The sequence below is a fragment of the Notechis scutatus genome, chromosome 2 (assembly GCF_049901735.1).
Source record: "Notechis scutatus isolate UNSWTSFEM ecotype Mainland chromosome 2, rNotScu1.2, whole genome shotgun sequence".
In the NCBI taxonomy this organism is placed as follows: Eukaryota; Metazoa; Chordata; class Lepidosauria; order Squamata; family Elapidae; genus Notechis; species Notechis scutatus.
The window spans coordinates 100,332,909-100,359,570 of record NC_142010.1 but is presented as its reverse complement, the minus strand read 5'-3'; the positions used below and the strand labels follow the sequence as shown (position 1 = coordinate 100,359,570).

General features: G+C 37.7%; 1 protein-coding gene across 1 annotated transcript in view; it reads left to right on the top strand.

Annotated features, from left to right (window-relative positions):
• CACNA1A (calcium voltage-gated channel subunit alpha1 A) overlaps window positions 1-26,662 on the top strand; it is a 361,279-nt gene that overhangs the window by 234,279 nt on the left and 100,338 nt on the right. The window contains exons 17-26 of the mRNA XM_087955556.1: window positions 209-281; window positions 4,404-4,521; window positions 4,965-5,032; window positions 6,426-6,532; window positions 7,779-8,588; window positions 10,478-10,938; window positions 11,306-11,444; window positions 13,177-13,306; window positions 22,678-22,737; window positions 23,543-23,649. Coding sequence (XP_087811682.1) covers window positions 209-281; window positions 4,404-4,521; window positions 4,965-5,032; window positions 6,426-6,532; window positions 7,779-8,588; window positions 10,478-10,938; window positions 11,306-11,444; window positions 13,177-13,306; window positions 22,678-22,737; window positions 23,543-23,649 — 2,073 coding nt within the window. The remainder of the gene's footprint in view (window positions 1-208; window positions 282-4,403; window positions 4,522-4,964; window positions 5,033-6,425; window positions 6,533-7,778; window positions 8,589-10,477; window positions 10,939-11,305; window positions 11,445-13,176; window positions 13,307-22,677; window positions 22,738-23,542; window positions 23,650-26,662) is intronic.

The following is a 26,662-nucleotide window of genomic DNA, read 5'->3' as shown; positions in this document are numbered from 1 at the left end:
AAATCAGCTGCTTGAGAAAGTTGCCTGATTCCATCTTATGATAACCTGGGCTTTCCTATGCCCCATCTCCATACATCTATTTGCACTGGAGGATGGATACCACTCATGGTATCAGGTATAGGCCTGAGTGATCTAAGAACAGAAGAATGAAAATAATGTAGTATGTGTGATTATAATTTGTTGTTATCGAATTAATATCCCTGTACAGGTTCAATTTTGATAATGGAACCCCACCAACCAATTTTGACACTTTTCCAGCAGCAATAATGACAGTATTTCAGGTAAGAAGGGAGATGGGAAAGCTGTTTTCTCTGACTTGTTGGGTTTTTTGTTTTTGGTACAAATCTTACACAGGAGCCAAATATACTCCACAGAAGTTCAGATAGCAGTTTTTCCTTTCCTTGTAGTTTCCCCAGATTCTTCCCTGATTTAAATGAGATGGAGATATGACAACCGGAAACATTACTCACAAAACTGGCAGATAAATTTTGAAGTGACTGCTGCTTTGGGGAGGAGATCAGCAGCAGCTGCTGGTGCAATGTTTTACTGTATTATTGTACCTTGCTTTTTATGTTTTGCATTGTAGTTGCATACTGCAACTAAATTAACCCTATAGAACTGGGGCTCTGAAAGAAATAGTATGTGTTGTCACTCTAGTCTGTTCTGATTATCTCTCATGCTTTTATAGATAGATATGGAAGCAGTACACAGTACACAGTACACATAGGGTAATATACAGGGGTGGGATTCAAATTTTTAACAACTGGTTCTGTGGGGGTGGCAGGTGGTGGGCGTGGCTTGGTGGTCATGTGACTGGGTGGATGTGGCTTGGTGGTCATGTTATCGGCTGGGCGTGGCCAACTCAATATCACTCACACCAAGGCACGCATCTCCTCCCCTGGCCTCTCATGACTGTAGGGATGCTGCAACAGTTGTAAGTGTGAAAAATGGTCATAAGTCACTTTTTTCAGTGCCATTTTAACTTTGAATGGTCACTCCACACAAGCAAAGTATCAGCAAAGGAGGGGAAAAAAACTCCAGAGAAGTTCCTGAGACAGGAAGTCTAGTGCTGCCAAGAATGTAATAAGGGTTAACGGAGAGGCAGTGTGATGACCCGTAGTCTCTCAAAATAACCCAAAACCCAAAACATACATTCAAGTCCAGTAAGGCCTTCAACTTAACTTCACTGTTTTATTAGGCACAGTTTAAAGTCACAAAAGTAAATAATGAGGCAAAAAGAAAACCAAAACAAACCGCATTGACGAGAGTTCCGAAGCAAGCCAAGATAACTAATCATAAACTCCAGGAAAATAACCGAGGAGAGTCCATGGGAAGAACGCCAGTAAAGATAAACCTCTAAAGTAAACACTAAATTGACTCTAGCAATTCTGACTGCGCAGTTACATACTTATATACATAGCTCCCAGCTGCAAGCCACGAGGAGGATCATGGTAATCTCCTCTTGAGTAGACCTCGCTTTTCCCTGATCCTCTCCTCCCTGCGTGACCTAGGATGGATAGGGGAAGGGCCTGGATCCTCCTCTGATTGCTCAGCCGGCCTCTGCCCTTCCCCAGCCTCCTCCACCACCTCTGGAGTCACACTCCCACTCCCTGTTGGCTGTTCCTCCTCTTCCTCAGAGTCAGTCTCCACCAGGGGCATGACAGGCAGTTTCTATAAGCAACACCAGAATGTTTCCTTCCTGCCTTCCTAACAGGATTAGGCCAGTAATTTCTTTTAACAACCGGTTCTCCGAACTGCTTAGAATGTTAACAACTGGTTCTAGCGAATAGGTGCGAACTGGTAGAATCCCACCCTTGGTAATATATCACACACATTTACTGTATGTCAGAAAAACTGTTTTAAAGTTGAGCTTTATTATGACACAAACATTGTTCTTTAGCCATTGCATTTACTATTTTAACTTCCAGGGAGAGTCATGAATAATGATGGGCATGCCTCTGTATTCCCATGTAAGACTCTTCTTTGTGTTCTAGTTTGCTTCCAGGTGCAATTCTAAGTGTTGGTTTCTACTTAATAAAGCCCTACATGGGACTTAGTTGCTGTACATATAAGTTCTGTCTGCCTTCCATATTGTTTTGGAATGTAGCCCAGATTCCCAGGAAGGGAGGGTGTGCGTTCCAGAGGAGCAGAAGACAGTGAAGCTTAGAGAGCTCTCCTCCCCTAGTAGTTCTCAGAGTACATATTTCGTAGTGCAAGTAGCCTGCTTTAATTTGGCAAGATTTCTTTCTATAAGTGAGGAACAATAAAGAGACAATTAGAGAACTTCAATGGGGCTTTCTTGGTTTTTGGCTTCTGATCCCTCTAATTCGTTCCTGGGTGGGTTGGCATCCTCCGGGTTCATTCAGTTAAACAATACCAGGTCTCTGGATTACAGATGTGCACCTTCTCTGTAGCAGCATTCCCCTTCCCCTTCCCCTTTCTGGAATGAGGCCACCTTTGAGATTCAAATGGCTTCTATCCTATTAGTGTTTCAAAATGTCTTGAAGAATTGACTCAGGACTTTGGCTAGTGTGATTGAAATACCTTTTTCATTTTTTTCTTTGTTCTTATCTGGGTTATCTCTACCAGCCTCCTTGCTCTTTTTTGTTTTGTGTTGTTTTCTTCTTCTAAATGTTTTTTAACAATTTGTAAACCGTCCAGAATTGCAAATGGCATATATAATAAATTATTATAAAACATTCTTTATTGTATTCATTTTAGTTTGCATCTCTTGAATTATATACTTTATGGCTGGATTGGTTTAATTTCCTTAAGGCTGTAGAAAAAAGCATTCTATACAATGGGGTGGGAAGACAAAAATGACATCAAGCCCCAGTTGCTTCTCAGAGTATGTTTAGGATTGGGGCACATTCTAAATATTGTAACATAAAGAATTGGCATTATAACAAAGGGAATAGAAAGACATTTTGGTAGTAACATTCAAAAATATAATGGCTGGGCTAAAATGAATATAATATGATTTATAGGATCTTTATGCTATCCCAATCATGGGTTTTTATATATATTATATAAAGGATAGCATTACAAATCATAGAAAAATAAAAAGGAAAAAAATAGCTGCTAACTATTTCAATAACCACCTCAATTTTTTTATATTGGAGTCAAAGTTTGAGGCAGCCACAGAAAAGGCAAATTTCCAAGGGACTTAAAATAAGCAGCATATAAATTCACAGCTCAAACATACAGTACATGTATTATCATTTGTTAATATTAGTTATTCAGTTTTGATGCAGTGTGATTCCATCCGACAATGGGCAGCTCACCAAAATAAAAACAAATTGTGATAAAATAGACCGGAACAAATTACAAAAAAATAATTACAAAATAATTACAAAAAGGCAATCCAAATTACATATCAAAAACATCGCAAGTAGGGGGTTCCCATCCATCTGATTCTAAGGCCTGGGAGAATATGCAGATGCTACTTGGAGCAGATGAGCCAACAGCTAATCAGAACCTGTACTGCGTAGGGCGGTATTGGTAATAACACTTTGAGTTGTATCTGGAAGTAGCATAGCAACCAAAGGAGAGGTTAGTTTCCATCTCATCAGTTAATCTGTTTGAACTGATTCTTCAAAGGCAACCAAAAGTAGAGTGCAATAGCCAGGTATGTGGTGATGAGGGCATAGTGGCTGTAGCTGAGCACAAGGCTCCAAAAACCTGGTGCACTAATCAAGGTTGGGCAAAAAATGTTTTCCTTGCCATGATTTCTGCATTGTTCCAATAGGAGCCAGGAGTCCATGGGAATCTCTGGATCAGGGACCTGCTCCTTCAAGGGCCAGAGCCAAAGCTGGAGCTTCCATAAGAAGCCAAATTATTTGTAAAGAATCAGCTATGTGTTTTGCAGATTTGCAACTTGAACCTCTTTCAACCTAACCAGTCCCTTGCAAGTTCCAGAATCTAAGGCAGGATGGCTATAGATCAGCATCTTCTATTCAGTTCAGATATATCAGAATATTGATGATATCTTATCAGCAGATGACATTTTCCAGAAGTTTCACATAACTGTTAAATACGATGGGTGAGAAATGTGAGAAAACTAAATAGCCGGGAGTTTGAGGTATTTTCTCCCATCATCCTTGACTGGAACTACCTACTTAGGCTTTTGCTTGATGCCTAGGCTATAGCAAAGATTCAGAAAATCCAGTTACTGAAGCCCTATAACTTTGTCTTAACCCTTCCTCTGAAAGAGAAGAATAGAGATAGGGTGGAAATTGTCTAGTATTATCAAATACAATATTACATTTAAATTATTGCCTTCTTCACATGTAATATGATGTCTATTGAATTCCCCAATTGATTAATATTAAATCCACTTTGCAATTTTATATACACTAAGAAATTTGTTTCTTGGGGTTGGAGTAATTAATTGAATTTTTCAGATCCTGACTGGCGAAGACTGGAATGAAGTGATGTATCATGGTATCCAATCTCAGGGCGGTGTTGATAAAGGAATGATGTTTTCAATCTATTTCATAGTCCTGACCTTGTTTGGTAACTGTATCCTTTTGCAAAGAAATATATTATTATCTTATTTTAGAGATTATATTGTGAATTATGCATGGAAGGCACTAACCAGTGATTGCTACAGTATAAAGTAGGTGATTCTTTCATCTTGATGATATGTTGCACAGCTAGAGAAATATTCCTTCTTCAAATCAATGAGAAAATGCTGCTCCTTTTTAAGTATTACTAAAAAGAAGTATGCAACTTCAGTGCTCAAGATTCAAAGATAGGAGTTCAGTGAGTTATTCATTTCATTTAATTTGTGAAAAAGAAAGGCCATCACAAGCAGCCAAGTACTGTTACTAAAACCTAACTTCTAAGTCACTTCTAAGTCCGGGCAATCTTAGGAGGAAAGGCCTACAAGCAAAGTGAAGGTGTTGAATTTATTTTTTTAAATAAACTGATATTCTAATGTTACCTTAACTCTCATCATTTAGACACTTTGCTCAATGTGTTTTTGGCTATTGCTGTGGATAATTTGGCCAATGCACAAGAGCTCACCAAGGTAAGATTGCTTCTCTAGCAATGGACAAGGGATTGTGGAATGCTTATTTACTAAATGTGATTACTGAAGTGGAGGAAAGAATCATTACTCCATCCATTGAACCCAGCCATAAATCAGTGATCTTCCATTCAAAGTTAGCATTATTATATTGGATGATGATAACCAGTAGTACATACACATTTATGTTGAATCAAATTTAATGTCTGATTGTTCTCCATGAACCAAATGCATGGAATTTCTAGATGCATGGAATTGTAGGACTGCTGAATTGACATCCACACTCTTCAAGAAACACATGGATTTTGCAATCCAATATTAATTGCTGCTGTCCAAAGGTTGGTAATTTTTTCAGAGCATGGGCACCATCATTTGATATTAAATGATGGCACCTCCCATCCTTGTTATCACTCAAAACCCACAATATCTTTAAAAGTCTTATATAAGAAAGCTAAACGTGAAATTTCATACACATTTTCGGCAAACTCTCATTCAGTGATGAAAGATTGCTCAAACCTTCCAAGACTTAATAATTTCATGGGTTTCTGCTATTTTTAAAATATAATTTTAATTTAAAGATTACATAATGAAAGGTGACCTGGCATGTGGGAACTTTTATTGCTAAGCTCTGGCATAAATTACATGATACAAATGAGCAAATCTTTGTACTAGGTGATTCTGTTTTATGAAGTTCTAAATTCTCACTTTCAGTTTAGCTTCATAGTAATAACGTTTAGCTCTTGTCTGAATATGCTGCTGTGAAAAATATCTAAAGCTATACATGAGTTCCTGCCATCCTTTTAGCCCAAAAATAGGTCAACATAATGTAAGCTTTATTGTGTCTCAGCCACGAGACTGGGAAGCTGGCTGTTCTTACAAATTTAATGTGGGACAGTTTCAAAGCAGCAATTACTGAAGAAGAAGGGGAAAAAACCCTCTTTAACAGCAAACAATATTTGGCTGCCTCCACAGCAGGCTAGCAGTGAAATACAGGTGATGTCATGAGGAGATGTTCCTGAAAAAATAATCAGCAAGCCATTTTTGTGCTGCAGTAAGCAGGACATGAAGACAAATTCAAACTTTACATTTAAACTTTATATTTGTTAATGGCAGAAAGGTTTTGTGCTTCTGTGCCTCTCTCTTTTATAAATACTTCAATATGTTCTGGTTTTGCATTTGTCTTACTATTTCTATAGCATATACTGGTGATCATAGGAGATTTCATTGAATTGTAAAAGTACATTAGTAAGAGGGCTCTTTGGCCTTACCTTATGAACAGCATGTAGCCACTTATATTCAAAGCACTAGAAAGATCATGAAACAGAAGAATGGCTCTTGGCTTCAGTGGGAAGGGTGAGGGCACTAGCAGATCCTCTCTAATATATGGCCTTCGCAGGATGAACAAGAAGAAGAAGAAGCAGCTAACCAGAAACTTGCCCTCCAGAAGGCGAAGGAAGTAGCAGAAGTGAGTCCTCTTTCTGCAGCCAACATGTCAATAGCAGCGTAAGTGCTTTATTGATGGATCACTGTCCAATGTTACCCTGCATTTTCTGCAAAGCAAAGCAGATTAATGATCATGTCTGGATCTTAGTGAATCGTCTCCAGTGAGGTTCTGTTAAATGGTGGGGATAGCTTATGGAGGAAAATCATTGGTCTTTCATAATGTATGTAGAAGCATGGGGTACATAAGGAGAATTGAGGTGGGAAAGTAAGCTGCAGCCCAAATTATTTCTATTTATCATCCTATAACAGCAGGCAGTACAAAGTAAGAATGAAGACACGTGACTATTTATTAGTTTCTTAAACGCAGATAGAAAGAGTCTCTGTTGCATCTCAGAGAGAAATTAATATAATATTGAACGTGGTTGTACATATCCGGATTCACGGGCAGTTTTCCTGGCAGGTCAAGAGCAATTCATAAACCAAGTATTTTCTCTGGCCTTGCATGTTGCTTCCAGTCATACCAATAAAACATGCAGCTGAAAAGTTGTGTCACTTATCTTCTGGGACATCAGACTTTGGTGATCAGCTTAGTAGCAGTAAAAATGATAAAAATGCCAAGTCCAATCTAAACATCTCATTGACACTGTTACCAACTTCAATTGCAATTACAGTCACCAACATTGGTATTTATGGATGTATAACCTTTTGGGATTGAGAATTGCATTTATGTCATGTAAAATGTGTCAGAGGTTAAATGTGTGCAGGAAAAAGTAAAACAAATTGTGTCTCAAAGTAAAATTCATTTATTTAGAAAATTCTTACAGTTTTGCATACGTTGCTTTCATCTGCCCACTCTTTCCCATTACTTTATCAAATTTACTAAAACTCAGCAGCAGACCCAAAAGGGGTACAGTTGCTCAAATATATTTGGCCATAAAAGCCTAATTCACAGATACATATCATTTTCTTCTGGCTTACATTGTTTCTAAGAAGGTACAAGCTGGATGTTCTGAAAAAAATATTGATTGGGAATAGATGACACAGTAGTATAGTACCCCAACAAGAATATTAGACCTACTACAGAATCTGATGTTGAATACTTCAGGTCAGGATATCTTTTCTTAACCTGAAAGCGCTTCAGATGTATTGATTTCAACTCTCAATCTTTAACCATAGCTAAGCTAATTGTATAATTCTAGGAATAAAATCCACACCTCCAAAGTGACTTAAAGTAGGAAATACTGGGTTTAGACAGAGCTGCTATTGCTCAGAGAACATTTTAAAAATCTATCTTTTTTTCCCATAGGAAAGAGCAGCAAAAAAATCAAAAAGGCAACAAATCTGTTTGGGAACAGCGGACAAGTGAAATGCGGAAACAGAATTTGCTGGCAAGTAGAGAGGCCCTATACAATGAGATGGACCCTGAGGATCATTGGAAGGTTACATATGCCCGGCAAATGCGTCCAGACATGAAAACTCACTTAGACAGACCACTGGTAGTAGATCCTCAAGAAAATCGGAATAACAACACCAACAAGACCCGTCCCAATGAACCACCCTTGAATCCCCACTTTGGACAGGAACGGTCTGTAGAATTCCTACGAAAACCACCTCGTTACCATGCACATTCACGAGAACCCCACCTATATGAGCGTCCCGACTCAGGAAGCTTGGAGCCTCGACACCCAAGGAGCAATAGCAAGGAAATTGACTTTAATCAAGAAAGTAGATGTCATGATATTGATTATCCCAGCAAGGAGCATAGTGCCATTCCAGAGCAGGGTTATCATGGTGACTGTGCCTCAGAGCGCATAAAAAAATTAGATCCCCACCGCTGGCGCCAAGGTAGCAAAGAAAGTCAGAGTGGATCACCTCGTACGGTAGATGGTGAACGGGAGCATCGGAGGCATAGAGTACACCGCCGAATACCAGATGATGGAAGTGGTGAACAGAGTGGCAGAGTTGAGCGTCGCCCTCGGCATCGTGAGGGGAGCGGACCTGTACGAACTGACATGGGTGGGGAGCATCCTGATGGAGAAAGGCGCCGACGGCACCGGCATGCTGGACAGTCCACTTATGAAGTTGATGGCAAGGAACGCCGACACCGACGCAGGAAGTAAGTAAGAACAGGAGTGAGATATTATCATTTGGGGTCTCCTAAAATCATGCCAAATAATTTCCTTACAATTACTTTAGAATACCATCTCACTTAAGTTCTTATAAAAGGTTAAATAATTATTTTGAGATTTAGGGAGAAGTTTTTATTTGAATGAAATTAGTTGGTCAAATTTCCTACATGATAACTGATTCGCATCTCAAGAAATAAAGCTTCTTTGATGATAGAGGCATTGCTAGTTAAAACAGTGGTCTCCAACCTTTCCAGGTCTGTGGACCAGTAGCGACAGTGACAGGGTGGTAGAGAGGATGGTTTTGCATGCGCACAAGCCACTTGCATGGCCCAGTTCACAACAGGTCACAGCCTGGTACTGGGCCAGGGTCCTGGGGGTTGGGAACCCCTGTATCAAGCCCGAAATTGTCATAAGTGTAGCCATTTTAGTTTGTCTTAGTATATATTATTTTTCTTATTTCCCCTGTGGTAGTCATAGGGGGATAAGTTGCGGGCTTGACACATTCCTAAGGTGGGAGGAATGGAGATAAAGAGAGTGTTATGTCTAGGGTATCTTCTTTCCCATGGGAAATGAGCCGTCTGGGCTTGGGGTCTTGGAGATGGAGATTTATGACATCAAGCAACGTATTACTTCTATTAGAGAATGTGACTTTTGGGGGGTGTTTCTAACTTCTAATATTGTGGGGTAATAGTTGAGGTAATTCCCCGTAAGGAGAATGAGCGCACACAGGGAGACATAGTGAGAGTAGTAAAGAATAACACACAACTAGCATACAGATGCACTGTGTAGTAAAATGTAGGTTTTTACTTCCAGTAAAAATGTTAAGCAAAGTTCAACAAAACAGTCCAAGTCATTCACGGTTAAAGCAGTCAGTTTTAAGTCCAGGGATAATCCAATAACAAAGTCCAGTATCAAAAACAGTTCAGTAACAGACTTACATCAAACCCAATAATAACTATGATCAGTAACAGTCAATAGGGAAATACAGGAACACACTCTCAGCAATAACAGAACAGGACTAAAACAACCCAGGTTTCTGGCTCCATCTTTTGGCCATTTGAGGAACCACATCCAATTACAATTTTAGCATTCTCTTAAAGAGACAGTATTAAAATGTCTATCCTGGTTTATATATTTTCCAACCCAACTGTTAGGTGACTTACATTCCTAACAGTAATTCTGGGTTGGGTCAGATCCGGAATTACCATGGACTTTGCCAATTTGATGTTTTCCTAAATAAAAGAAATCTTTTTGAAGATGGACTTTGTTATTTTTCTTTTAACATGGATTTCATTACTTGGAAACCTGTCATTATTCCGGATTAGAATATCTAATTTTGTAATAGAGAATGTATAATTTACACACAAATGCATGCATAATACTATTTCATCAATTGCCCCTTAGTTTACATACAGTTAGATTATTGTACAGCCAATATTTCCACATGCATGCGGTATTCCCATGAAACTATAAAGGGGAGAGACACCTTTTGCTAATATGAATTCATTTTATGGACACCGAGATAATATAGTTATTCAAAATGTTTAGGAGGGACTGGGAAATGGACTATGGATGAAGAAAATAGTAATAACATTTAGACTTATTACCACCCCATAATGCTTTACACCATTCTCTGAGCAGTTTACAATGTAGAAGCATTATTTACATATTTCCTCCAACAATCTGGGTCCTAAAATGTAGGTTTAACAATAGAAAGTGTTTGTATAATGCTTCTTCCAGGTATTGGTTTGGAGTGTGGTGAGAATAACAGCAACCTAATGGTTCTAAATATTCCCTACTGCCATATTAGTTGTATTTCTATGATGTTTAAGAAATAATATGTTGCTAATTTTTCATATTTTTTAATATGCTACAGAGAAAACCAAGGATCTGGTCATCCACCAGGACCAAACCTATCTACCACAAGGCCAATTCAGCAAGATATGGGACATTTAGAACCTCCAGTATCTGAGGATATTGACAACATGAAGAATAATAAATTGGCAACCAATGAAACCTCAAACTCACATCTCATCAGTCATTCTCAGAATGATCCTATCAAAGGAGGAAACCATTCAAATTCCACACCATACTGCACTTCCCAAAATCAGCCTATTCCTTTGGACCAACCATTTCTCAACTCTCAGAATTCTACCAGTCGCCAAACCCCCAGTAACCCAGCCAATCCTGGAGCTCCTAAAAATCCAGAGAACAGCCTTATTGTCACTAATCCCACAACCCAAAACAATCCATCCAAAACTGCCAAGAAATCAGAATACACAGCAGTGGAGATTCCACCTGCCTTCCCACCTCCAATCAATAATGCTATAATGCAAGGTGAGCACTACGTGTACTTGATTAATAGAGTTAAACCAGGTGACATGGGCATCAGGCAGAACAGTTAGAATCATATGCATTTGATCCTGTGACTTAAGAGAGCATATGGGAACAATTCAGTGTGGGTGTAAGAGAGGAAGTGTATTAAAAGCACAGTGAATATCTACTAATAATACTATAATTTCAGGAACTAGTAAAGATGTCTTTGTATATTTGATTGAATGATATGAGGCACTACCCCTTTATGCTTCTCAATAACATGTTTGAATGGACATTTGAGTATATAAGTTGATCTCGAATTATTTTTTATTTGCACATCCACAACTCTGTGTTATACTTAACATGTTGGTTTTGCTTTTGTTCCCAGTCAATAAGAATGCCAATCCAGAGCCTCTGCCAAAGAAAGAGGAAGAGAAAAAAAAGGAAGATGATGATGAAGGAGGTGAAGATGGGCCCAAGCCTATGCCACCATACAGTTCTATGTTCATCCTCTCAACCACTAATCCGTAAGTTACTATACTGAATTGACAGCAAATGGATCTTGTAAATCAGAAACAGATACCTAGAAAATTGATAGTATTGTTGCAGTTCTGAGCAGCTGGTCCTTTAAATCAGTGATCCCCAACCTTTTTTATGCCGCGGCCCGGTACCGGCATCAGCTGGGCGCCGCGGCCCGGTACCGGCATCAACTGGGCGCCGCCATCTTTTTGACGAAAAGATGGCGGCAGCGCTCGGTGAGCTTTTTCGGGTAGAAATGGCTTTCTACCGGAAAAGCTCACCGAAGCGCTAGCGCCGCCATCTTTTTGATGAAAAAGTGCTTCCGGTGAGCTTTCTACCGGAAAAGCTCACCGGAAGCACTTTTTTACCAAAAAAAGATGGCGGCGCTCAGCAACCAGCGGCCCGGTAAGACTTGTTCCGCGGACCGGTACCGGTCCACGGACCGGCGGTTGGGGACCCCTGCTTTAAATCACAAACCAGCCTTATGCCCAGAGAGTGCTTAGAGGTAGTCGCCTGACAATGAAAGTAAAGAAAGGGGTTCTGTCAAGATTCCAGATGAAGAGTTTGGGGTTCTTTTGTGTAAGAGTGTTGACAGAGGTCTTGGATGAGGGAGTCATCCCAGAGAAGGTTTTGAAAGATATTTTGTTATAGTTAGAATTGTATTAGAGATTTTTACATTTAAACTGTATGTATATAAACTTATTTTCTTTGGGTTAATCAAATTCATTTTTTGTTTCAATCCTGAAATTAACTGGTTGCCTTCTATCCAGTAGTGGGATTCAAAAATTTTTACTATCGGTTCTGTCAGAGTTGGTATTTACCAGTTTTTCAGACTACTCAAAATTTCTGCTAGCAGTTCTCCAGAACTGGTCAGAACTTGCTGAATACCACCTCTGCTTCTATCACCTGTCTTAGCATCACTGAGTTACTGACTCCCAAAATTTATGTTTTGGTTTTATCTAACTAGATCCAGGGTGGGATGCGGATTTCCCCTTCAATACCACCACCAGCCAGATCCCCAGAAGGCTAGTGGGAAAAGGGAAAACTGGTTTATTGTGACTTAATGTTGGTTATGGTTATGTTTTCTTGGAAAAAATAAAAGACAGATCTGAAAAGGGGACAAATCTGAAAGAGGTTCTTAAGGATTAAAAATAAATAAATACCGGTAATTCAAATTTATGTTTAAAACTTTGCTTTACAAAAGAAAAGTCAAGAGCAAAAGCAAGGAAATGAAAAATGAAATAAATCCGAAAGACAAGTTTCTGAAATAAAGTATTGTCTTTTATAATAAGTAATGTATTGTCACTGTCGTTATGGTCCACCAACAGGCAAGTTACTTCAGAACTGAAGAATCTCAGAGAAGGGGGTAGTTTAACCCCGACACCATTTGATTAAAATTGTCTATGTGAAATACTTGATTCAACAGGCTATGTGTGTGATTTAATTTTTTAAAAATAATTCTGATATAGATTAGATTGTCAAAATGTGAGTTGGGTTCAGGCTAGTTAGCTTGGATTGAGAATGAGACTCAATTTATGTGAGTAATCTAAAATCGGTTTCAAAAACATCCAGTGCTTTAGTTTATGAGATAGTAACTAACACACATCTATATACTACCCTGATTGCTTTCCAAATTTAATGTGTGGTGTTGATGGCCCCAGTCTTTTTATCAGTGAGAGAAAGCTACACGTCTGCTTCACACATGATGCTCCCTAATGCATCTTTGCCTATTTGTGCTAGTTTTCGGCGCCTCTGTCATTACATTGTCAATCTGCGCTACTTTGAGATCTGCATTCTGATGGTGATTGCCATGAGCAGCATTGCATTGGCTGCTGAAGATCCCGTACAGCCGAGTGCTCCTCGTAACAATGTAAGTCCTCCTTTGTCTCTATTGGTGCAGCATACATAAATTGCAGCTCCTGTTCTCCTATTTCCGAGCCATGAAAATGAATCATGCTATACTAAAATTAATACAATATTAGTAATCCTAAAATGTGCAGGAAATGAGACGGGGCAAAGTATATTGTTAAATATTTTCAGCAAGGTGCAGTCTCCACCCAAGCTAAATCTGCATAAACAATTAAAGATATTTGTTTAGACTTTCCTCAATACTGATGGACCATCAGCAGTTTATTTCAAATTTGTGTTTGCTGATACTGACCCAGAGTGAAATTGGACAGTATCCCAGTAAGACACTTTGCATAGGAGTTTTACCAAAGAAGCAAACAAGATGTTGTGGTGAGATAAAGATGACTTTTAATTTTTTAGTTTCTTTATTCCTTTGGGGAGTGGGGAATCAACTTCATTTCAGCATAACATAGCAATACTTCATATGTGAAGTCATGTTGATCACATAATTTGCAACCAAGCAATTGCTCCTTGTAGATAAGAATCATGATCACGTAGGAGCTTATTAAGCTCAAATGCCTTTGACCAATTGACTTGGATTCGGATATCTTCTACATAGATCACGGATCCAAGATTATTATTTTCGCTTTGTAATAACTTCGTTGTGCAAGGTAATTCTTGATCACTCAGAGGTAGGGTTGAAATGAGTTAATTACAGCTACAAATGAAAATCATATCACATATTCTTTTCTATCTATATCTGTGCAGATTTCTAGTAAAATAAAATTGATAGAATAACTTGCCAGTGTAGTTTATATCAGTATTAAAATACAATTTTCTCAAGTCCTTTTGAATTAAACGATGTTTCATTTTTACAGTGGGTCCTTTTGATTTTTTTCTCATATATTTATTAAGACTTTCTTCATACAGGAATATATTTAAATGCCCAATGTATATCCTAGATTCTTGAGAATATTCCTTGAATACAAATTAGGCTGAAATTGTTTAATTCTATATTTGTTAGAATGTATTCTGTAAAAGCTTGAATTCTTTTCTTATTTCTCTTACTCAAAAGTTATGCTTCTATTTAAATAGACTAAAGAGGAGACAATGGATGGAAAGGGAGAGAAAGCAATAAATCAGAGGCTGGCTTCTGAGCGTCTTACACTGCACTTTCTTTTTCAAGAACTTCTGAACAGGTCTTGTGAGATATCCCTAAGGAAACAGTAATGAAATAATTAGCACATCTCAGTAGAGGGATGGGTAGGAAGCAGACTTTCTGCATTAGGCAGCAATAAGAAATCTTTATGTTGGCATGTGGAAAAAGCAAGTCAAACATCCACCAACTGAAAACAAAGGAACCAGATGGAGTCTAAGCAGCAGTGACATTATTACACATTGGAGATTATTCATCTCTCAGGAAAGTGAAGCCCTCTCTAGATTAGAAGGTTCTGGGTGACAGAAAAGGGCAATGGTATAGTGTAATTGCACATCCAAAGCAGAAAAGTGGCTGCAATTTTGACAGAGAGGACAAGTAAACAAAGCAACTAACCTAGCCCTTTTTGCCACTGCTACCAAATGGATAACTGTATGTCCAAACTTTCTTGCTTAATAGTCCTTAAACTTGGAATTAAATAATAGTCTAGCATACTCTCTATGTACTCAGTATAATATGGCACTTAGCCTTTGGTTAAACAAATTTGTATTGTTGATATTTTAATAACATAAAAGAATTTAATTTTAAAAGAATGTTTTTAATAATATTGGAGAATAAGGATTATAATCTTACATTCAGTGCCAATTTTGGATGTTTGTATTTTGATTGGCTGAGCTGTTTGCTTATCTGTAGCTCAGCCTGATGCATCTCCTTTGGAACTGGTTCCAGTGAGATTTTTAAACCCTTGCAGATCTTTTCCTACCTATGTGATTCAATGTCTGTTTGCTGCTGATACTTGCTGCTCCCTTCCATAGGGGAAAAGAAATATTCCTGCCTCTCTAGTTGTCTCTCTTTTTCAAGTCTCTCCTTTCACTCTTTGCAGGTGTGGGGGTATGTAATAAATTATCAGTGTTGCATAAACATTCTTGTAATCTTAAGAAATAGTATCAGGGCTCAGTTCAAGACTCAGAGTTAATTTGGAAGAAGGCGGAACCTCCTCGCTGACGGATGGTAGATCGCAACTCTCTGTGGCTATCGTCCGTGCTCTTTCGTCAGAGAGCCCCAATTTTTATGATTAGGGGCTGAAACTGCCTTGGAGGGGCAGCGGAGTAAGAGGAAGCAGCAAGTCAGATTGAGGGGAGCCACATCTCCCCCCTTGGGCTTGGTTTTTTTTTCCCCCGAAGATGACTGCAGCAGTGGTCTAAAATAGCCACCCCGAAGAGGACAACTCAGCTGGATTAAGCTTTGTGCAGGAGGGAAGAAAGAGGTGGATAACATCTGAACCGGGACAACTGGGCAATATAACTAAACCCCCAGGATTAAGGTAACATAGAACTTTTTAGAAAAGAAAAGTGAGCGGCGAAATTATAAAGGGACAGAGAAAAAAAAAGAAAATATTTTTTACAGCTAAGTGGGGCTTTGAACCGGGAAAGAAAGAAGCTGGAATGAAAGATTTAACAAAATTGGACTAAAATATTTTGGGAATAAACAGGCATAAAATAAAGCTGGACTTAAGATTGTCAAAGAATAATAATAACAAAGTTTACAAATTGGAGACTGGACTGTGCTGGAATATTGAGGTTTGAAAAACCTTAAATAAAAAAATAGGGGGAAAAGGTGAAGACTTTGTATAATGGAGAGTGTCACCTTTTGACAAAAATTTGGCTCAAATAAAAGGGAAAGCATCCTGTTTTTGAATGAACTTGTGTGGATATAACATTACAGAAATATTGAAACAAAGTAAGAATTCTAGAAAGTGAAAGCAGAACCAGAAAAAAGGAAAAAGCAAGGAAAGACTGTTTGTGGGACTGCCTGATGTTTTTGGTATAAACTCTGGACTGGAATAACTGAGAACCTTAGAAAACTGAAAGAAGAAAGAAGGAAAGTAAAAGTGGGTTTTTTTTGTGGACTTTAACAATTATAAAATACAGGAGCGTGTAATGATGATATCTCTTCGGGAATTAAAAATGGAACTTAAAAATATGAGAGAATTACTACAGGAAAGAGGCGAATCACTTTGCTCTATCCTAGAAAAAATGGAAATGGCAATTGAAGAACAAGAAGAAAGAGCTTCAGAGGAGGAGGAGTCGATTCAAGGAGAAGACATTTTAAATAGACAATTAAAACAAAGAACGCTACAAAGAAGTGGGGAAAGAAGGAAGGTTAAAAAGTTGAGATTTAAGAAGGCAATTAAAAGAGGGAATACTTGTGAAGTCAGGAAAGGCAGAAAGACCCAGCAGAAAAGGGGAAAGGAAGATATTAAGAAAGAGAGGGATATAAACTGGAATGAGAAAAGATATGGGGAAAAGTGGGGGGAGCAGTAAGAAACAGGCATATGAAAGAAAGAAATATAGAAATAGTAAAATGTTGAAAAGAAATTGTTTTTTCAGAGATAATGATTGATGAATTAAAAAGAGGATTCTGCAGGGTGACAAGGGGTAATAAGAATATTTCTGCAACTAAAAATATTTAGAAAATAGGGTAATATAGATACTGATAACTTATTAAAAATAAAGGGAAAAATATGCTGCGGAATCCAATTGAAAAGATGTAATGATTAATGATTCACTGGGAATTAAGATGAGGGAATAAAGGTATATTCTAATCATTAAGGTGTTACACTCAAAATAGTAAAAAGGGGGAAACTTATACTTGTTTTGTGTGTGTGTGTGTGTGTGTGTGTGTGTGTGTGTGTGTGTTATTAATTTAGAATCCATAAAAAAATGTGTAATGGAAAGGGAATATGACAGACTAAAGAGCCAGCTAAATTAATAAGTTAATATAGACTATTAAAAGCAAGGAGAGACATTGGTAACTTTATTATTACTATTATTAGGCAAATACATATTGTTTATTTTTATTTTTAAAATAAATATTAAGGGATTGTATTTGAAATAATTGAAATTAAACAAAAAGATGCTTCGGTTGAGATTAATGAAAGAGGCTAGAATTAATGTGTTTGTTTCTCTCCTTATTGAAAATTTGGAATGGAAAAGGTAATAATAGAATTAAGTATCCATATATGAATGTATAATTGCTGCCATTTCTATGTAAAGGTGATGACTTGGAAATATGTTGTCTAAAATTTGCTAAAAGGGGAAAGGAAGAAAGAGAGGGATATAAACTGGAATGAGAAAAGATATGGGGAAAAGAGGGGGAGGAGCAGCAGTAAGAAATGGGAATAAAGGTACATTCTAATTATTAAGGTGCCACATTCAAAATAGAATTAAGTATGCATATATGAATGTATAATTGCTGTCATATTTGTATGTAAAGGTGATGACCCGGAAATAGGTTGTCCACTAAAAAGAGATTTTTGTTTTCAAACTGAAAAACTGAATAAAATTTGTTTAAAAAAAAAAAAAGACTCAGAGTGAATTTAAAAATGACTGCAAGAGATTTTAGTTACACTAAACAGCAGATTCAGTTTTCCAAAAGTACAGGTGCTGTTTGTTGTGGGAGCAGCCTGTTTGTGTTTGTTTTAACCGCAGCCTAAAGATTACCATGCCCTTATTTTATTTGATATGCTTTATGCTGTTGTTTTGCAGACCTTCTCAATAAATGTTGATGTATTTAAAATCAGTTTCATATGTACATCTTGCTGTTTCCCCCTCAGATTTAACTTTTCCCTAGGAACTTCAAAGATCAAGGGATAGCAATAGATATAGTGTCCTATTTAGAAATGATAATTCTCTGCTATAATTGAAGAGATAGCTACAGCAATAGCACTTAGATTTATATATCGCTTTATAGTACTTTACAGCACTCTCTGAGCAGTTTACAATGTCAGCATATTGCCCACCAACAGTCTGGGTCCTCATTTTATCGATCTCGAAAGGATGGAAGGCTTAGTCAGCCTTGAACCAGTCAGTGTGGATGTCTTGCCTGTGGGAAGAGTTAGTCTGCAATACTGCATTCTAACTACAGTGCCACCATGGCTCCAGAAATATTAAATCAACATACAGTGTAAAATTTAGCACTAATGTAAGGAAAAACAGCTAAAATGTAATACTTTCATAAGGAAAAGCGCAGGCTTTGAAGATGTACATCAATAATGTGCTGCTTATCCTTTTTTAGTATGTATGATAGGATTAGCAAGAAAGCCCCCAACAACTCACAACAACACCTGAAACAATTAGTATACGTTTCCAACAGAGAACTCACCAAAACAAAAACAGATGTCCTAACCAAAGGATTCAATTATGCTATAGCATGCAAAAAAATCCCCACAGAATCCATCATATGTAGAGTGGAATCCAGCCTAACTAAATTAAATACAGATGAAGCTGATAGAATAAGACACCAAGTCACTAACATCCTATGCACAAGCAAACCACCCAAAAGCAACTTGCACAAAGAGGAACTAAAAGCCCTGCAAGCCCTAAGGAACAACAGCAGCATAATCATACTTCCAGCAGATAAAGGTAATGCCACAGTAGTAATGGATAGAAAAGACTACGAAACAAAATTGACAGACCTACTCCAAGACTCCACATACAAACCCATAAACATGGACCCAACCACATATCTGGAAAAAATAACCAAGAAGAAAATTATAACCAGCCACATGAGCAAAGAGATCCAACAGACGATCATCCCAAGAGAAAAATCTTCCAGATGCCCCAAACTATACAGCCTCCCAAAAATACACAAAGAAGACCCATAGACCCTCTCAGAGCCATAGTCAGTTCCAGAGGAGCACCACTACAAAACCTAGCCAAATACCAAGCAAAGCAGCTATAGCCCCATGCTGAAGCAGCAGCTTCACATGTACAAAACTCATACCACCCACCACTTGGAAATGATCAAAGATCTACACGTGGAACAAGAAGGTCTGCTTGTAAGTTTCGATGTGGTTTCACTATTCACTCAAGTCCCGATAAAAGAAACCCTACAAATCATCAAAAATAAATACCAATCAGCTAAACACCTCATGGAACTAGCAGAACACTGCTTAACCAACACATATTTCATATACAAAGGACAAAGATACAAGCAAATTGAAGGAGCCCCTATGGGATCACCACTGTCACCCGTCATTGGAAACCTGTTCATTGAAGAATTCGAATCCAGAGCCCTAGCCAATGCCACCCACAAACCCAAACTATGGTTAAGATACATTGATGACAGATTTGTTATTTGGCCCCATGGAAAAGAAAACCTAAACAATTTCCTAACACACCTAAACAGCACACACCCCAAAATCAAATTCCCCATGGAAACGGAAACAAACAAACAACTGCCATTCCTAGATGTACTAATCTACAAAAAAACAGATGGCACACTAGGACACACCATATACCAGAAGAAAACACACACCAACTGCTATCTCAATGCCCAATCCCACCACCACCCAGCACAGATAAACTCTGTGGCCAAAACACTAATTGCCAGAACCAAACGCCTGGCAGACAAGACACACATAAAGACTGAACTATGCACCCTGACTAAAGTACTGACAGCCAACAGCTTCCACAAAAGCAAACGCCTGATCCACAAAAACACACTGAGACATAATGGAGACCTAGAAGATGAACAGACCTATGGAACAGCTGTCCTGCCCTACATAAGAGGTACTACAGACAAAATCAGTAAGATACTACACAGGCATCACATCAAGACTGCCTTCAAAACAGACAGAAAAATAGCAGCCATCCTAAGAAACGCCAAAGTTAAAATTGACCTGGAAAACCAAGGCATATATGAAGTCCCCTGTGCATCATGCCCTGCCACGAAATTGGACAGACCAATAGAAGAATAAGTACCCACCTGGATGAACACAAAAATGCAGTACACACACTTCCTTACTAGTCCAACACATGAAAGCCACAGGTCATAGCATTGACTTCAATGGCACCAAAACCCTAGCCACTATAGAAAACCCCAGCTACAGAATTATCAGAGAAGCCATAGAGAATGGAAAAAGACCTGAAAGCATGAATAGAAGAGATGACTCCACCAGACTGTCAATTATCTGGAAGCCTGCACTCACAAACAAAAAAATCTCCACACCACAAGCCAGGCAAACACCTGGGCACAAACAGACCCCCCCGATACCTCCAGCTCAAACACACCCCAACCAGGCACTCAGATGAAACCTAGCTTCCTAATAAATGATATCCATCTGTTTACTCGGAGCCAAGCTTCACTAAAAGCCTCCAATACAGGAAACACAATGTTGGCAGCCAATCAAGACCAAAAAAAAGCTACAAAACAGACAGAAGATATTAGAAACACCAATCAAGCAGAACACAGCAAACTCCAAGACCAATAAACACAGACCAAGACTCCCAACCAATCAGGATGAAGCAAAAACCATTCTGGCACAGCAGTAGGCTAGCCCCAAATTTAAAACAGAAACGGCTGTGAAAGTCTGACTCACAGACGAACACTATACAGAAGCCTGATGATGGCAGATGAGATTCTGCTGAAACGTTGCTACAACTTTAAAAGCTCAACTATAATGATGTGGGAAAATACCCGAACAAAGCTGAATACCATATATATATATACACATACACACACACACACACACACACACACACACACACACACACACACACACACAATGTTCTGTCTCGCCTTTCCTCTTTCCCAAAATATGAAAGAGTACAAACTCACACCAACAAAGGCAGGCAAGCTGGCTTGGACTTCGCAGAGTTAATTCTTTGGAACTGATAATATTTTTGGCATTCCCACATGTCTTGCCTGCCAATTCCGAACTGATAAAGTTTTACTTACAGAAAATCACAAGGCAGTCCACAAAAATAGTCATTCACAAAGAAAATCTGAAGTAAGGTTAAACTTTGTCCCGTACAAAGTTTCAGGAGAAAACACACCCACTTTTATCCCCTGTGGGTGTGGCTCAATGACTCAGCTCACTCTCTGACCCTCTCACGCCTCCTACATTGCTGCTCACGTTTCTCCCTACAACACTGCTTAGGATCGAGCCAACACTCTTCCTCTTTACTCCCTGTCAGGGGCTGCTCCGATATGCCTTCCTCCTGATTAATCTCAGGCTGTTCCTCTCGGTTGTCTGATGGAACCTGAGGTATTATCAGGGAGGAAGGTCCTGGGGAGGAAGGCATTGCCAGAGAGGAAGGTCCTGGGAGGAAGGCATTTCCAGTTCCTCCTCCTCATCTTCCAGGTCCTCTTCCTCTGACAGCATAGGCTCGGGAATCGGGGCCACAACATATATATATGCATATGTGCGCGTGCATGCGCATCCACACACATATATACACACATACATACATGCTGCTCTTCAGTGACACAAGGGACATTTATTTTATTTTTTTTGCAATATTTGTATTGAACATTTTCCAACAGTTTATAACACATAAACACTTTTTACAACGTTGCAGCATCATCAAAATTCATATTCACATATTCAGTTCATTTGTCTGGTTTCTTTCAGGAAAAACAATGTTGTTTCTTACAACGTGGGTATCAAATATTTATAAGGAAAGGTTCTTTTCTTAGTTTTTATTATTGTTTCCTAGTTTGTTTCTTTATTTTAATCAATAGAGAATTATTCTTTTTTTCTTTAAAGATGGTCCCTTAGTTCACATGAGACTAACAACTATCAGTTACTCCTAGGAGAATGCAGTGAAAAACAATTTGCAGTGTCCTCTGGAGCTGTGAGAGAAGACTAGTTTTCACCCCATGCAGTTTCTCCCCTTCTGCCAGATAGTCTGGCACTGTTACCCTTTGCCACACTCACACCTAATTCCTCTGCACTGATACTGAGGAGAGGCTTTGCTGCTCTTCAAATACAATCATCTTTTTTAAAAAAAATTAGTATTCCCTCCAGCTGGAGGATACACTAACAAACTCAAGAACGGAAAGCTGAGGATAGCTGCTAAGTGCCCCTCCTCAATGGTGTGAATGTGCTGTTTACCTGTATTTGGAGCTAGAAGCAATGTTGGGAAGTTCTTATTTTAAAACCGTTTTCCCCCATTCACCATCTTCATATTTTCCACCATGACTGCAGAGATTAGTTCATGTTGTACAAGGGAACGAATTCTTCCTGACCAAAGTATAGCTAAACTGATTTTGTTGTTTCAGGGGTTCTGATTATGTGTGTCTTTCCTTTACTGCCTGAAACTTTTGAATGCCTCCTCAAGATTTGCTCACTTCTTGCTGGATTGATTTTAAGATCAGTTAGGCTCATTTATTTCAAAGGAGTTAGCAAGTCTTGAACTGTATATTTTTATTATTTTATCTCCTTCCTATAGGTTCTTCGTTACTTTGATTATGTCTTCACAGGTGTCTTCACCTTTGAAATGGTTGTTAAGGTTAGTAAAGTTAAAATATGTTGGTGTTGGGTGCTAGTAACATTTTTACTTCACTGTTTGCTTTGTGGATTGTAGGTTTCACTTTCTTGATTTTTTTTTCAAGTGCATGCTAAATTATTATCATGTGACAGAACATTTCCAGCATAATAAGAAGGGGAGAGTCAATATATCATGAAATACTGTACCAGTATTTTTTTTACAACAGTCTTTGAAATAGCTCTGAATTTAAAGGCTATTTTCCAGATGATTATAGTGGTACATTTAGCAGCACAGAAATGAGCACAGTTCTTGAAGAATATTTTCATAGCATGATATTGATTCTGATTGTAATGTGGGATAATAGCTCCTATGTGACAGAGTTTAAGAGAAGTAATCATAAATCTTAGACAGATTCATTTCTCTTCCAATGCCATTTTGAAGCACCAACATCATAAAATACATGGGAGAGAATATTATGACTGTGAACATTAAGTATCCAGGAAAACAACAATAGTAATTAAATTCTTCTATTCTAGCATACCAGTTCTCAAGTATATCAATTCATGTATTCCAAAATCCTTTAAGTCAAACTTGATCTCTGAGCTAGATGTTGCTATTATTTTCCTTATGCAGGCATGTTGTAATTTATCTTTAGTATTTTTATTTTCTTGCAAGAAAGTTCATTTTTAGGCCCTTCACCTCTTCTTTTGCAAAGTGGGTCCTATTAGATTAATGTTCAGAGTGAAAATTTCAGGGCAGAAGTTAACCAAACCCATATGTACTGATTTGGAAACCTGCATTTCTTTATTTTGTCTGGCTTTTGCAGATGATTGACTTAGGACTGATCCTTCATCGGGGCTCTTATTTTCGGGATCTGTGGAATATCTTGGATTTCATTGTGGTCAGTGGAGCACTGGTGGCATTTGCCTTCACGTAAGTTTCTTAGGTTAGCTCTCTAGGGTTATAGTGCTTGCTTCTGATTTTTTTTAACAAGCATAGCTGCTTCTCCTTCAACTGGAAGAGTTTCTTGTTGAAGCTTGATGCATGATGGATTGTTTATAATTTTCAACATTTATATGACTTGTTTTTCCTCATCACGTTCCTTCTTCCAATGCCAGCTTAAGTCATCTTAGAGCATGAATACTCAGCTATGTGTCTCCCTCCCATTTGGCTTGGGATGCCCCTTGCATGTGGAACTTTTTCCTGATAGACTGTTAGCAGAACAGTCGGCTCTGCAAATGTTTGAAGCAACCTAGCTGTCACAATAAGTTCCTATATTCTGTTCAGTAAATATGTTGTGATACTGCTCTGTGATTACAGTGCCAAAAATTCACGAGATAGATACCCAGATTGAAAACTAAGAGTCAATCTATTTATAGAGAGAGTTCTGCTACTTTCTTTTCAGATCTGTGGAAATAGTTTATCAAATATAGAACAATTTGTATTTATAAATGTTATATTTAGGGGTTTTTTTTCTCACAATTTCTTACAATCCATCATCAAACTAATAACAACAATGTAATTGTCTTCATTGTAATAATCATCAAAAAATTGTGTGAGAAATCAATGTATTCTGCTCTTGGTATATCAGTGAATATGAAAAAGAAAAAATGCAGTCAGCACAATCAACCTCATTGACCTTAACAACTAGCTAGTAAACACAATAAAGGTAAAGGTTTCCCTGTCCAGTCATCTCCAACTCAAGGCAGTGATGCTTATCTCTGTTTCTTGACCGAGGGAGGCAGTGTTGTCTAAGGACATTTTTTGTGGTGATGTGGCCCAGCATAACTATATGCCAAAGGCACACAAAACACTGTTACCTTCCCATGAAGTGGTACCTATTTGTCTATTCACATTTGCATGCTTTCGAAGAGCTAGGTGGGCAGGAGCTGAGGCAGGAATGGGATCTCACCCTATTGTACAGTAGTCTGGTCTTGAACACAGGTTGAGTGTTCTGAGCCATCGCCTTGTGCCATTGTGCCCTTTCAGTAAATGCAATAGTTAATGTTTATTACAAAATTCAGGTAATTCTAGGCCACACTAAATTAGCTAGGAACTTTTCATTTGATATTTAACTTTTTAATTAGATCACAGGGTGTCTTAAAGCAGGGCATTATACTTTAGATATTGAAGATTTAGTCTAAGGTTTTCCAATAAATAGAGGTATCATGGATTATAACCAAAAATCTTCTAGTTATAAGAAAATATAGTATACAGAATACCATGACAGATATTTAAAAATGAAATAGTTTCAGCAAGCCTATTATTTTCTCTGTATTACCACGGATTCATTAGAAGCTATATAACCAGGCTATAGTTCCTTATTTATTCTGCCAAGCGATGAAAGCCAAAGGGAAAAATATGCAAGGGCAATATGGTGAATATGAATACTAGAAATGAAAATGCTCTGTATAAATTGTACACTGCTGATTCTGAAGGTATACTATATTTTTGACATTAACTGAATCTGTAATTGCTCCCTTAGTGACTAATTCTAGAGGACAAATTAGCACCATTTTCTTTTCTCTATAGAAATAACTTTGAGAAGCTTGGACCAATTTAGAATAGAAATGGAAAGCATTATCTTAACAAAATTGTCCCCAGTCTCATGCCCTGAACATCTGTTGCCCAGGAAGGTCTACAAACTGTACTGACTTTTAAAATACCAAGTTGGGGAAGGCTGGTCTTTTTATTCATAATTACCAAAGTATATGGCATTCTTTTAGAAAAAATAATATTGCTTTAGTATTAAAAAAAGTTCCAATACATTTTTTAAAGATACTAAGAAAATTAAACATATTCTATTTTAATTTTTAAATACAATATTACATGACCATGTGAAAATTTATTGATCAGTCTTTCTATTGCATCATTAAAGAACCAATTCATAAGCAGACTGAGAATACATGTCATCAATATAAGACTGTAAATCCAGAATAGATTTTTCCATTGTAAGAATAATTTTTGCTATGCTCCATGTCCAATGAATTCATTACTCTTTATATACCGTATTGATCAATTCCAAAATGTTGGTGTATGATTTAGAATAAGATATATTTAAATTATAATCCTTTAACCAGCATTATAAAACAATCTTAAAGTAGATGGTAAATTAAACAGAACAATGATGGAAAATATACATCATACACTTTACTGTCTCCTCAATCTCATTATCCTTCCAGCATAGAATATAAAATTATTTGAAGGAACTATCATGAATCTTAATATTATTCAATAAAATACTATAGATCTACAATAATAAAAACATTTCACTGTTGATGGTAATTCAGGACTTTTAGGTGTTAATGTATCTGAACCAAATTGTAAAATCAGAAAGTAGATCTTTAGAGATAAATGTCATTTTAAACATAGAATTGCTGAGCGGTTTACAATTTGCACTTTAATGACCATGAAAGATAGAAAGGGCAAGCAAAGAGGAGAGAAATACAGTAAGGTAGGAATAAGATTATCTCATCAAGTCAAGATCTATGTGTATTAATTTCTTCATTGCAATATTTAGAAAAAAGAGATTTTGCCCAGAGTTTGCTTTTACTTTTTTTAATATTAATTATTCTCTATCAGGTTTTTACAGTACCTTAGAAGATAAAATACATACATACCTGTTTATTCCAATTTATTTCCCTTTTTAACAGCATATCATAAGAGTAAAATATGATCCAGAAGTCCAGAAATTGACTGGATCGATGTAGTCAGCATTTCGGTTGAAATATTTGTCTTTCACCCTACCTGATTGTTCTATTTCATTTTCAAGCTCTTTCATATTATAATAAATATCATGTGTGTGGGGGATATGGAGGATGTGTGGGTGGGGTGTGGGTATCAAATGGCATATTTGAAAGATCACCTACTTTGCCTAGGCTCTTTCCTTTGGCAGAGTGGTTTGCTGCATTTGTGCTACAGAAAACATTCTCTAGTATTGTCCAGA